The sequence below is a fragment of the Centruroides vittatus genome, unplaced genomic scaffold, assembly GCF_030686945.1.
Source record: "Centruroides vittatus isolate TY-2023 unplaced genomic scaffold, ASM3068694v2 scaffold_450, whole genome shotgun sequence".
NCBI classification, from domain to species: Eukaryota; Metazoa; Arthropoda; class Arachnida; order Scorpiones; family Buthidae; genus Centruroides; species Centruroides vittatus.
Window position 1 is genome coordinate 1420058 of NW_027122709.1, and position 13327 is coordinate 1433384.

A 13327-nucleotide genomic window follows, 5' to 3' on the forward strand; every position below is an offset into this window, starting at 1 on the left:
GCAAATGGGTATACAACATCAAGCTCGACCCCTTGACCTCATGCACAAAATACAAGGCTAGACTAGTAGCCACGGGATTCTCCCAAAAATACGGAATTGACTTCCACGAGACGTTCTCACCCGTTATGAAAGCGGATAGATAGCCTTAGAGGACTTTTGATATACGCTGCTATGCACAACTATGACGTCAACCACCTAGACATAGAAACGGCATATCTGTACAGAAGGTTAGACGAAACAATATATATGGAACAACCCAAGGGATACGTAGAAAATACGAAAATCTAAAGGCAAGTATGCAAATTGAATCAAGCCATATATGGATTAAAGCAGAGTGGCCGAATCTGGTATCAAACACTCAACAAATATCTAATAGAGATCGGTGCAAAGAACTTTCAAACTGACAAGTGTGTGTACATCTATAAACTAGGCACTAGAAAAGTTATCCTGGGAATACATGTAGATGATATAATAACTATATCTACTGACAGGAAGATCTTACAGGAACTACTAGAAAAACTACGAAAAAAATTCAAGGTCAAAGAAAGTCCAGACACGAAGAATATTCTAGGCATGGAAATAATAAAAGGAAAAGGAGAAATAGTAATCAAACAACAAAATTACGTAAAGTGCATACTAGAGAAATACTCAATGCAAGACTGCAAGCCAAGAAGTACCCCACTTGATCGAGACGTTAAACTGGAAAAATATAACGACTCGAAACCGTGTGATCAGAAGTTATACCAAGAAATGCTAGGCTCGTTGATGTTCCTGGCAACGCGCACGAGACCCGATATAGCGTGTGCAGTAACCCTGCTCTCAAAATATACCAGAGATCCAAGAAATATTCACTTGACTGCATTAAAGGGCGTACTCAGATATCTGAATGGAACACAATCGACAGGACTGCGCTTCACACCAGACAGACTAGATGTCAAAGGCCTCTCTGACGCCAGCTGGAGGAACCCCCCAGAAAAGAGTATAACGGGATACGTATACTCGATAGGAAAGAACATATTAAGTTGGACTTCGAAGCAGCAATTAGTTACCCCTCTTTCGACTTGCGACGCCGAACTATACGCTTTAGGAAGCTGCGCCAAAAAAGGGATTTGGGTTAAATTCTTTCTGGAAGAACTGTTTGGGAAATTGGGAATAATCCAATTGCTATGTGACAACCAATCTGCGATCTCCATAGCAAAGTCAGGCTACACGAGTAACAACTCAAACCATTTAATTAGACTGGCATAATATCTAAGTCAACAGATAGAAGGAGGAACATTTCAACTTAAACATATAAAGACTGAAGAAAACGTAGCCGACGCCTTCACAAAACCGTTAAGCCGACCGAAGTTAAATCTGTTCGTCAAAGACAATTTTTTGTATATGTGAACGCCGCACCCAATCCATGGCCAAATTAGACAGGGAATCTGTCGTGGTTATAATTTGGCTATAGGAGGGCGGCGGGCACATCTCTGCGCTGAGAGGGCGCTTTTGTACCTTTGAACCACGAGGTGTGCTTGTTACCTTTCATGTAGACTGGTGAAACCTTTATAGTTGACAATAAAGTTGTTATGTTGTTAAACGATTAGATTAATTGAGAATATAGATATCCTAGCATGCGACATTAACGTAACAAAATTTACTAATTAACCTACGGTGTCGAATTATCCGGCTGACGACTTATGCGGACTCGACTGTAAATAATGTTGGAAGAAGTTATATATTTTATAAAATTTTCAGAGATAAAAGTATTTTATAATCTATTTTATATGAGGGGTGTTCAAAAAGTATCAGACCTTTATTTTTCCCGCGTAAACCAATGACGCGCAGGAGGCCTCCTTCGGTGGAGATATGGAGAAGACAGTCACGAACAGTCCTGAATTTTTTATCGCGTGTAGGAAGCGTCACTCCTTGGCAATCGGCTATGAGTGAGGACGTGTAGCGAGTGCTCGTCAATGGTTTACGCAGGAAAAATAAAGGCCCGATACTTTGTGAACGCCCCTCGTATATTATAAATTGTAACGGTAATAGATTACATAATTTTCTGAATAAAATAAAACAAAAAAGATTTACCTGATGAGCATAAAACTGAAGTTGGTAGTAATACAACAAAGATGACCCTAAGAAAATATTTGAATTTAAATAAAATAAACTTGTAATAATATCACTATACATTATTATAATGATGATAGTTTTGTAATTTTCAGTAAACGTCAACGTCTATACGCTTTTAAATAATTGAAAAAATTATATTAAATTTGAATCTCACATGACTTTACTGCTCTTCATGTCTACAGAAAGCTGCTAAATGATTAAAATTTTTCTAAATTTGGTTTTTAGTAAACATTTTTTATTATTAATAACCAAAACAAAAAAATAAAAATTATTTTTAAAGTTATTAGTCGATTCTATAATAACAGATGTAATCACGTAAACAAAAGTTTATTATTACTGAAAATTATTTTTGAATACAGATTTTATAAATAGATAATAACAAAAATAAACATGTTTACTGAAATATAGCTACTGTATAACATCTAAACCTTGCCTGATAAAGCATTTTTGTGGTCATTTTCGAATTCAATGCATCCGTTTCCATGCAAGACAATTTCGGTCCGAAGACAAGAAAAAGTTTTAATTTGTTTTCAAGAATTATAAATGAATCCGAAAATGTGTAGTTGTTTAAAAATTATTTTAATAAATATCGAACCTTTAAACAGTTATTAAATTTCGTATTAAGTTACAATTCTGTGTACAAATTCAATTGTTGAAATAACTATTATTCAGGTTATCACATAATTTGAAACGTCATTCTAAATGCGTTAAGCTATGCATTAGACAAACAAAAAGGGTATACTGTTAATATGATTTTTAACCCAAGTTGTCCTCCGGCTACTGACAGATCGGGTTGAAATACGGTCAATAGCTCATGACCCGGTAATTGTAACTCATAAATAAATCATAAACATCTGTAGAACAACTTGTGTATACGGTTTGTTTAAAAACAGAGGCAATAATCTCGTCTCGCACAAATTAATACAACAATTATTAAAATATAATTAATCTTACGAACATGATGTTTAATACAATCGTTTTATAAAATCGAACAGATCATTCCTGGTGAAATTTCAGATACAAAAACGAGTGTTTCAAATAAAAAAACAAATTATAGTTTGCTTGAATAATTGTTATGTCGATCATTCTAAGACAGATAAGACTACAATATTCTCAACGTATCAAAAACAGCAGTGAGCTATTCTCCGTGTTTGGTCTTGTTCTGTAAGGTGCCAGAAGACAACTTAAGTTCGAAATCGTGTAAACAGTGTAATTCCTCTTCTCTTTTGTTTAACACATCGATTAACACGTCTAAAATGAAGATTTAATTCGTCATAAATGCAAAAATTGATCATTCTCAAGAGGGATGTTTAGTTACTCAATAAAGCTCATTATCTTTTGTATATTTCAGAGCGTAATTCGCTCCTTAGTCTATATCACATTTAAGCTTTTATTTGTAAAATTTCGGCATCTTAAACCCTTTCTGTCCGCAGTCGAACTCAGTTCGATCGGTTTACATAGCGTTACACAGAAAACGGTCCGATAGCCCCTCGGAAAAAAAAATTTTTTTTGATTTTTCGTGTTTTTTCAGTCCCCAAATTTTTTGAAAAATTTTTACCCACGAGAAAAAATTTTATTGCCATTTTAATTAACCCTTAATGATGTGCGATTAACGCTTAATTGTTTTTTATGGGATTTTTTTATGGAACTTTATTCATCCTTCTAAAGTTCTAGCGCGCCGATTTTACTTGGGTAAAGTTATTTAAAGCTATTTTCTGATGTAAAAAACAACATCCAATAGTTTTTTAATTTTTTTAATTAATAGATTTTTTTATAATATACGTTTAATTAAGTCGGAGGGGTCGGAAATTTCAATTAAAATCGTAATTAAAAAAAAATTTTGAAATATCCCGCCATCTAGTATTCACCCTACTTTTTACCCTTCTCCTCCGGAGAGTTTCATGAGAATGTCCCGCGAAACACCAGCTGTTCTCAAGGTAATCTAGCTGTGTAAACAATGACTCATCCCTGTCAAGTTTTGCGCTAAAGCGAGAAAAAGGAAATTGTACTTTGAAGCTTTTTTTTCAAACTTAACACATTTCTTTCGTTTTTTTTTCGGTTTAAATATTTTTAATATAATTAAACATAATTAATTAAAAAAATTATAAAAGAAACGGAGCTGAAGGTATTAATTTAAAAAAATTTCAATTTTATTCACAGATCAAAAAGTTTCGCTCAGTAAATTTAACAAGGTACATTAAAAAAAGTTACTAAACTTCAAGTCTATTAACTTTTCGGTTCGAAAAATCATCATATCGAAATTTATATTCATTTTAATACAGACACGAAATACGAAAATATTACATTTCTGAATACATATTACTGTTAACAATAATGTATATGCAAAAAATAATCCGCGGAAATCCGTCTCCGCAGCGACAGAACAAACAAAAAATCACCATGTTAGGAGAAAAATCAAAACGATTTACATTAAATTACGTGGCGACGAAACACTGAAACTCTATAACAATTTTTGCGAGCGGTCGATTATTGTTGTGGCGAACAGTTAAACTTTTAATTCGTGCGATTTAAACCGGGTCTTCTCAAAGCGCTCGACAAAGATCCATAGACATAAAAGTTTATTAAAAATTGACAATTTTACTAATTTAATAAGACTTATTATAACGCATCTGTCTAGATATATGTAATATTATAAATAATAAACAATCGAAAGATCACACCAAGAATTCTTTTTATTGTCGCAATGTCGGCTTGCAATTTTTCGTTTATTTCATTTAAAATATATGCTCTCCTCCCCAAATCAGCCCCGGTACATCATACTTTACCTTTAACGATAGAGTCATCTAGCTAACTCCTTTATAGGAAAAATTTTTCAATTGAAATAACGTTACTTCCGGTTTGCATCGGACACAGTTAGTACATAGTCGGGCTCTCCTGCTGCCCATATCGGGTCTCGTCTTTGATCAATCTAACTCCGTTCTTAAGATAAGAAAAATACCGACAGTCTACAGGTTTTTCTGATTGCAGCCCAATAAGAATCTTGTTTGCTAGTCCCATTAGTCGCGATATAAGCATTAAAAGTGCAAGGAGGGTGTCCATGGAGGGTTGAAAGGGGTCGACTGTCGAAAAAGTTTGCTGACGACTGACTGAAACCCCAAAATTTTCAAAGACGTTTTTCAGCACAATCGTGATATTTACCAGCTAAAACCCGTACGTCAGTCAGCGAGTTGGATTACACTGTTTAATGAACAGAACGATGGCAGCTATTTTTGTTGACGTCAGGCTTTTCGTTTGGCAGTTTATTTCAATTTTCTATGCCTATTTTATTGTAGCTTAGTACAGTAAAACTAAAATTGAATAACTTATACAAAGCGCCAAACAACAATAATGAATAGCTGAGGTATACGAGTGTTCCCAGCAAAGCGGAAATTGCTTAAAGCTCCTAATTAACTAATTTAGAAAGGTAGATGAAATTGGGGTTACTATACTCGAAGTTTATTCTTTTTTCGGTTGTCAAGGTTATGATAAAATCGAAATTTTTATTTATCTTTATACGAGAATATTAGGTTTTTGCCTGCATATTGACGCTAACAGTAATGTACGACTATATTCAAGGAAAAGTCCGCGCAAATTACGCGATTCGGCCAAACTGTTAATATTAAATTTCCTGGCAATGCAACAATAAAACTCTGTCATAACAAATTGTCAGAGTTTTATTGTTGCGAACAGTGGATTGTCGTTATTGCCAACGGTTGGATTTTCAGTTGGTTCGATAAAAATTTGCTTGTTTCAAGTGTTTTTTTGAATTTTGTTTTGTTTTCTGCAATTCTGTCGGTAAGTCGCTAAATTTAGGTATTTTGGGAAGATTGTTAACCTCTTAACAGTGGAACAGTCGGACGCCGCGCTACCAGTTAGTTGTGGAAATAAACCGTGGGAAAATTCTTAAAAATTTTCCCACGCGTTTTTCTCGTTTCCGTTTAGGAAAAAAAAATTTTAAACAGTTACGTCTTGTAAAGAAAAAATCGTTCTTTATTGTCACATAATTTTTTTATATGTGAATTTTTTTCGCGGTAATTTTTTGCTAAAGTTTTTTTTTCAAATTTATATTAAATTCTTTTTTGATTTTCTATCCGATACGATTTTTTCAAAAGTTTTTAATTTATTTTCAATTTTATATAATTTTTTAAAGTTTTAGGCATTTAAGTCATGACGATTTTTTTCAACCTTCGAATCAAATTCAAGAAAATGTAATTGACAGTTAACGAATTTCATCCACAACAATAGATGACGTAAAAGTTGTTACGTTTACAACTACGACGCCTGGCGGCCTTTCCCCCCAGACTGAAATGTGGGTGAAGGTCGTCTCGTGTTCTACTTTCTGTAGAAGTGACGTAATCATTGTAAATAAAAGAAAATTTCAGTATATCGTTTATTTAAAATTTTAAAATTCCTTGTTCAAATTTACGCCGAAATATTAAAGCGAATTAAAATATTAGCATTTTGTAAATAAACTTACTTGACATATAATAAATTTAAATAAATTAATCTTTAAGAAACAACAAAACAATAAAAAAATGTAGAAATATTTTTATATTCATCTTCACATTTATAACATATGTTATCGTCATTGACCGATATTTAATTTTAAAAACAATTTTCACAATTGGCATGCATCAGAAAAAGAAAGCATAACTTCCCTAAAACACACTTCATTGAGAAGGTCCGCTTCACTCTGAAAAAGCCGACAGTTTTATGTCAGAAATCCAATGTGTGACCTACTTTCTCTAACGTAGTAAAACAAAGTAAGTTGCAGTACAACAATACACATAAACATAAATAAATTAATAGCCCAATAATACATACTTTCATGTAAATCCATATGTTATATCCAAAAGTCAGTTTTCCCAAATTGTTGAAAAATAAATTATTTTCAACTTTTTTTTTTGTAAAGTAGCATATTCTGAAAAACAAGTTCTATATTCAGAGTAAAATTTCCACCTTTTATCCGTTAAAAACAACGCAAAATGTACGAATCCACGTAATAAAAAATTATCGCAGTGAACTTCGAAAAAACCAGAAACACAGATACACCAGACTGCACTGTACAAAATTTTCCCACGAACTGATTCATATTTTAATGCACCTGTGAATAATTTCATCACATGACGAAAAGTTTTTGAATAAAAGCTAAAAGTTTTTAAAAATTCTTTCATAAAATCCGATGAATTTAATTAATACACAATAACTAAATCTGTTTAATAAAGATTAATAATTTTCCATTATAATTATGCAAATTAGATATAAAAAAGATCATCGCGCAAATTCTCCCGCGAACCATGGATGACTCTTACGTCATCTGGATTGAAGTTTCCTGCAAAATACTGAAAATTTTTATATAATTATTTTACTAATCCAGTCAAATTTAAATAATATAAAATGTCTAGATCTGTTTAATAAAAATTAGTAATGTACTATCATTAATATGCAAATTAGATATGACAAAGATCACTGTGGAAAAATTCCCGCCAAGATAAAAATAGCTTTCGGTCACGTGATCACCAAGAAATACGAAGAAATATGCCTTAAATTTAATGTTTGTGTACAAATTAATACATTTTAACTAATGTCATCGTTTAAAATTTAATGTTTCTGTAAAAATTAGTAAATTGTAACAAATTTCATCAAAGACAACAGAATAATTTTCAGCTTATAAAAACTCTACAATAAATGATTATTTCTTCGAAAGACGTCGATATGCACGAATAAATAATAAATATACAATAATGCTTTTATCCATTTTAAGTGGATATTGTAAAAATTAAGCTATTTAATTTGTTTGGCTTTTATAATTTAGTTTCCGAATATTTTACTGTGAAATTCCATTTAGTAAACAGAAACAAAGACAAGCTATTAGTTATAAACAGGACAATAGAATAATTTTTACGTAAATTGAGTGAAAATACAGAAAAAAACGAATTATATCAAAGATGGGGACAAACAAGCTTACATCCCCAGAACAGAGCTTATAATTCGTTGTTATTTTCAGCCTGTTTCTACTTCGACTGTTTTTTGTTGGTAAAAAGTTAATGTTTTAAGATGTTCTTAGTGAAGAAACATAAAAGTATCGAAATATAATATTCACACACACAAAAATATTCATGTATGTCGACATTAGAAATTTGAAATCAATTATAGAATGTCCTGGATAGAGATATCGTGTGATTGTCTGTTTCTTCTGTCTTATTTTGTTTTTCTACGTGAAAATAAGATATCTTTTATAACTATTGATAATATAAACATTTTGTTTCTTTATATATTACTTCAATTACAGCTGCAAACTTTAACACATGGAGCATGTGAGAAAGTATTATTGTATAGATTATTACATTTTTATGAATACACCTGAGACTCGTGACAATATAGGCCTATATTAACCTACTTTAAGTGTCAATATTTTATTTAGAATCATTTTAAACGTTATTATTACATCAAATTATGAAATGGAATGTTCCAAGTATAGGAGTAAGAGGGAGGGGAAAGAAGCCATGCGTGGGGAAAAAATGAGTTTTTATCTAAATTATAATAAAATTTACTTATATTTACGAGAAATATCGATAATTTTCTTTTGGAGAAATGTATCTTGATAAAATTAATTATCTATATGAATGAAACTTTCAATAATACATTAGTTACAATGACTGACGTTCCTTTCTTACCCTTTCTGTAGTATGTCTTATTATTAAACATAGTTTTCTAGATTATAGCATAATAATGTGTAAAAAAAAGGAAAATTCTGTTAATTTGTAAACGCAGATACTATCACATAACAAGCATACTGTATCCTCTGTATATTTAAAGTCAGTTATTCGCGATTGAATTTTTCTAAATAAGCCTGTTTAATCCGTAATTTATTTGACAGAAAGAAATTGTTTATGGCCGTATTTCATTTATATAATGTTTTTTTCGTGATATTATTTCTAATATCGGAAAAAAATATACATTTCTAATATGGACATACATCAATATTTTTAATTCTGAATATTATATTTCGATACTTTTATCTTTCTTCACTAACAACAAAGTACTTTTATTTTAAAAAAATAAGTTTTTACCAACATAAAACAGTCAAAGTAGGAACAGGCTGGAATTGACAACAAATTATAAGCTCTGTTCTAGGGATGTAAGCTTGTTTGTCCCCATCTTTGATATAATTCGTTTTTTTCTGTATTTTCACTCAATTTACGTAAAAATTATTCTATTGTCCTGTTTATAACTAATAGCTTGTCTTTGTTTCTGTTTACTAAATGGAATTTCACAGTAAAATATTCGGAAACTAAATTATAAAAGCCAAACAAATTAAATAGCTTAATGTTTACAATATCCACTTAAAATGGATAAAAGCATTATTGCATATTTATTATTTATTCGTGCATATCGACGTCTTTCGAAGAAATAATCATTTATTGTAGAGTTTTTATAAGCTGAAAATTATTCTGTTGTCTTTGATGAAATTTGTTACAATTTACTAATTTTTACAGAAACATTAAATTTTAAACGATGACATTAGTTAAAATGTATTAATTTGTACACAAACATTAAATTTAAGGCGTATTTCTTGGTGATCACGTGACCGAAAGCTATTTTTATCTTGGCGGGAATTTTTCCACAGTGATCTTTGTCATATCTAATTTGCATATTAATGATAGTACATTACTAATCTTTATTAAACAGATCTAGACATTTTATATTATTTAAATTTGGCTGAATTAGTAAAATAATTATATAAAAATTTTCAGTATTTTGCAGGAAACTTCAATCCAGATGACGTAAGAGTCATCCATGGTTCGCGGGAGAATTTGCGCGATGATCTTTTTTATATCTAATTTGCATAATTATAATGGAAAATTATTAATCTTTATTAAACAGATTTAGTTATTGTGTATTAATTAAATTCATCGGTTTTTGTGAAAGAATTCTTTAAAACTTTTAGCGTTTATTTAGAAACTTTTTGTCACCTGATGACATTGGACAAGAGCATTTTCGTTTTGTTTATTGTATACGACAGTTCGCGCCAGATTTCGTAAAGTGCGGTTTAATAATTCTGTGTTTCTCGTTTTTTCGAAGTTCACTGCGATAATTTTTTATTACGTGGATTCATACATTTTGCGTTGATTGCAATGGATATTTTAAGGCATAAAGTTTACTGTGAATTAGTTCTAAATTCAGAAAGAAAAGTTGAAAATAATTTATTTTTCGACAATTTGGGAGAACTGATCTTTGTTTGGATGTAAATGAAGGCATGTAAATTTATTTGTGCATATAATTATCTAGTTCTAATTTCGAAACATTTATGGCATTTAGTGTTTATAAGCGTGTTATTTAGACATGTCTACCAATTTAGTGCTAAAACGTAGAACTACGTCAAAGAAGAATACAAACTTTAATTAGCAAGTAGTATCTTTATTAGAAAACTTATTTGTTGGTAGATTTTTTTACATTTAAAGTGTAATTAGATGAAACTAAATGGATGTGAACATAGAAAGTTGAATATGGCAAGAGTAATAGATAAAACTATTATTACATATTACTCGATCAGAAAAATTTATACTTGAAGAATTTTGTTTTGATAATTATTGCCTAGGGTTTATGTCGAAAATATTTTTCAGTTATATTTGTAATTACAGTTAATTCGAATAGTAATGGCGCTTAAATATTTATAGAATTAATTGAAGTTTTCGAATTTTGTTTTGAGGAAACTGAGGAAGGCAAGAGTATCTACAGTTGTATAATGAACTGAATTTAAGTAAATTAGGTGACTTTGTATGTTTCGATGTAGTTTTTTTATAATATTACGATATACGAACTTTCGATTTTGTAAATTGTATTATACTAAAAAATAAAGTTTTTCGTTATTCTCCTACTTAATGATGTATTTATAATGTTTCTGAACTAAATAATACTTATTAAATTGAAATCCGAGCTTTACAAAGTACTATGAATATTAGAGAAGACCGTTTTACTACAGCTTACTCCAATGTTGATTCTACGAAAATTAGGTCAGACAAGGACCGTTAGACTAATGACGTAGGCTGTTTACTTTTTCCGGTCGCATCGGTGCACTCCCGATAGCGTCATTTACAGAAGTCACACCTACTTTTTTCTGACGCGAGCCAATTAGGAATATTAATTTTTTTAACCAATCAGATGACGGCGGGAGATTTAAATTCGATTTATGTCGATAGATGGCCGTCTAAAATTTCATATTTATTTTAATTTTCTTTCTTTTATTGTAATTTCTCGAGAACTAAAGGATATTCCAAAACAAAGTTGGAGAACCCAACTACTCGTGAAAATTCTACGACTTCACGAAATGGTCCAGGTATTTTATAAGAATTTTTTAACTGTATCTTGAACAACAATTGAAGTTGTAAGAGGAAATGCGCCTATTTTACCGATTTAGGGCCTACCCCTTTTCTAAATTTTAATATCAACTGAAAATGATTTAAATAAACGAATTTGAATAAGACGGTTTACTATCCAACTATCAAAAATCTCACAACATGGCAAAGAAAAAAGTAAGTAGCAATTGAGTAATTAAACTAATTTATAAAAGAATAGAAACATACGCCCATTGTACGCCCCCCTCTTTCTCAGGGTACCGAGTGTCGCGACGAGGCTCGGAAAAGACACTAATAAATCCAGTTTATTCCAGTTTATTCAGTGACACGATAATATCTATCTCCTGTTTAATTGCAGACCTACAAGACCCGTTTACATTGAATATTTCTTCAACCGAAGAAAGAACTGAAGTACAGTTAGCAATATTTCCGAACCTTCCCGGTTTTAATGTTTTTAATATTCCAAGCGAAATAATTGAAGATGAATCTGTGTCGCTATCGAATGTATTCTATAGAAAACCAGATAAGCAGAAGGAATTGCAGAATCTGTGCCGAAAAGTAAACATATCGTCAAAAGAAATTAAATGTGCCATTGCTTACGACGATTTTACGGGGTGTTCGTATGAAATTGATCCTAACTCAACCCCTTTTTACACGATCGAAAGAGAAGCAAATAGATTTACGATATTTTACGGAAAGAGAGTAAATGCTCTTTCCTTTCCTGTTGTATCAGGCAAATGTGATTATAAAAGCGTAAAAGAAAAGTTTGAAAAAATAAAGCATTTAAAACCGAAAATGTCGCAGAAGACATGCTTTGTATATATTTTTCACGATGTGTGTAAAATATGCATCGATCCAGTAATTGAAACGTGTAGAGAAGCCTTTCCTTTAGTAAGCCACGTGGTTTACAACTGTTTTCCTTGGTTTATATCTATTACTCCATCAGAACACCAGGACTTTAATGATGTAGATATCTCTTAGGATGACAAGAGAATTGCACTATTTGTTTTTGTATGGTGGGAATGATTATACTGTACTAATTTAAAAAAATTGTAATTTTATATTAACTAGAACTGAGATTAATAATGTTAAAATTAAGTTTATTAGCTCACAGTATTTTTCTGCACTGTTTCGTATGTGTTTATCCGACAAGGAAATAAACGTTTTAATTGTAAGCATAAACTATAAAGGGGTCATTTAAAGAAGAGAAATGTATTTAAGAAATTAAGGATAAAATGCACTTATACTTGATATAGAAAGGCATTTATCTGATATATAATTGTAAAACTTGGTTAGTTCTGATCAGATCAGGAAGTTAATTTTTATATTCAATGTTTCTTACTTATGTAAATCTACAATTATTGGAATAATTTATTTAAATTTTAAGAATTTGAATGTAAATAATGAAAAAAAATTTAAAATTTTAGATTTAAAAGTTCTCGTGATTTATTAAGGGTTAAAAGCAAATAAGAAACCTCACGTGAAGTCTGTATCTGACAAAAATTAATTATACATGTTCAATATATTGAGAAATATTTGTGTAGAAAGGTATTTTATCATTTCATTCCTTTTATTATCGACACTGGGGACTTTAAGTGACCAATTTTCTGGTTACAGTTTCATTTCACTCAAAGTGATAGAGAGGATCGTCCAAAAGAGGAATGTTATTACCAAAGCTAAATCAAAATATTAGGTCGAGCGAATTACTCTCTCAAACAATTCAACTAATCCGAAGGAATCTAACATTTTCGCGTGGTCTCGCACGGTAATAATGGAACTGAAAGATTCATAGCTGCTTATCTTTCTTACGTTTAGATACATAAATACCCTTATAAGTAGTAAACTATAATGTA

The 13327-nt window shown here is 30.9% G+C and overlaps 1 protein-coding gene across 1 annotated transcript; it reads left to right on the forward strand.

The window, feature by feature from the left end:
* Positions 1 to 573: 573 nt before the first annotated feature.
* Positions 574 to 1248, forward strand: LOC136989197 (uncharacterized). Its single transcript, XM_067287283.1, has one exon. The coding sequence runs from the start codon at positions 574 to 576 to the stop codon at positions 1246 to 1248; it is 675 nt and encodes a 224-aa protein (XP_067143384.1).
* Positions 1249 to 13327: the final 12079 nt, after the last annotated feature.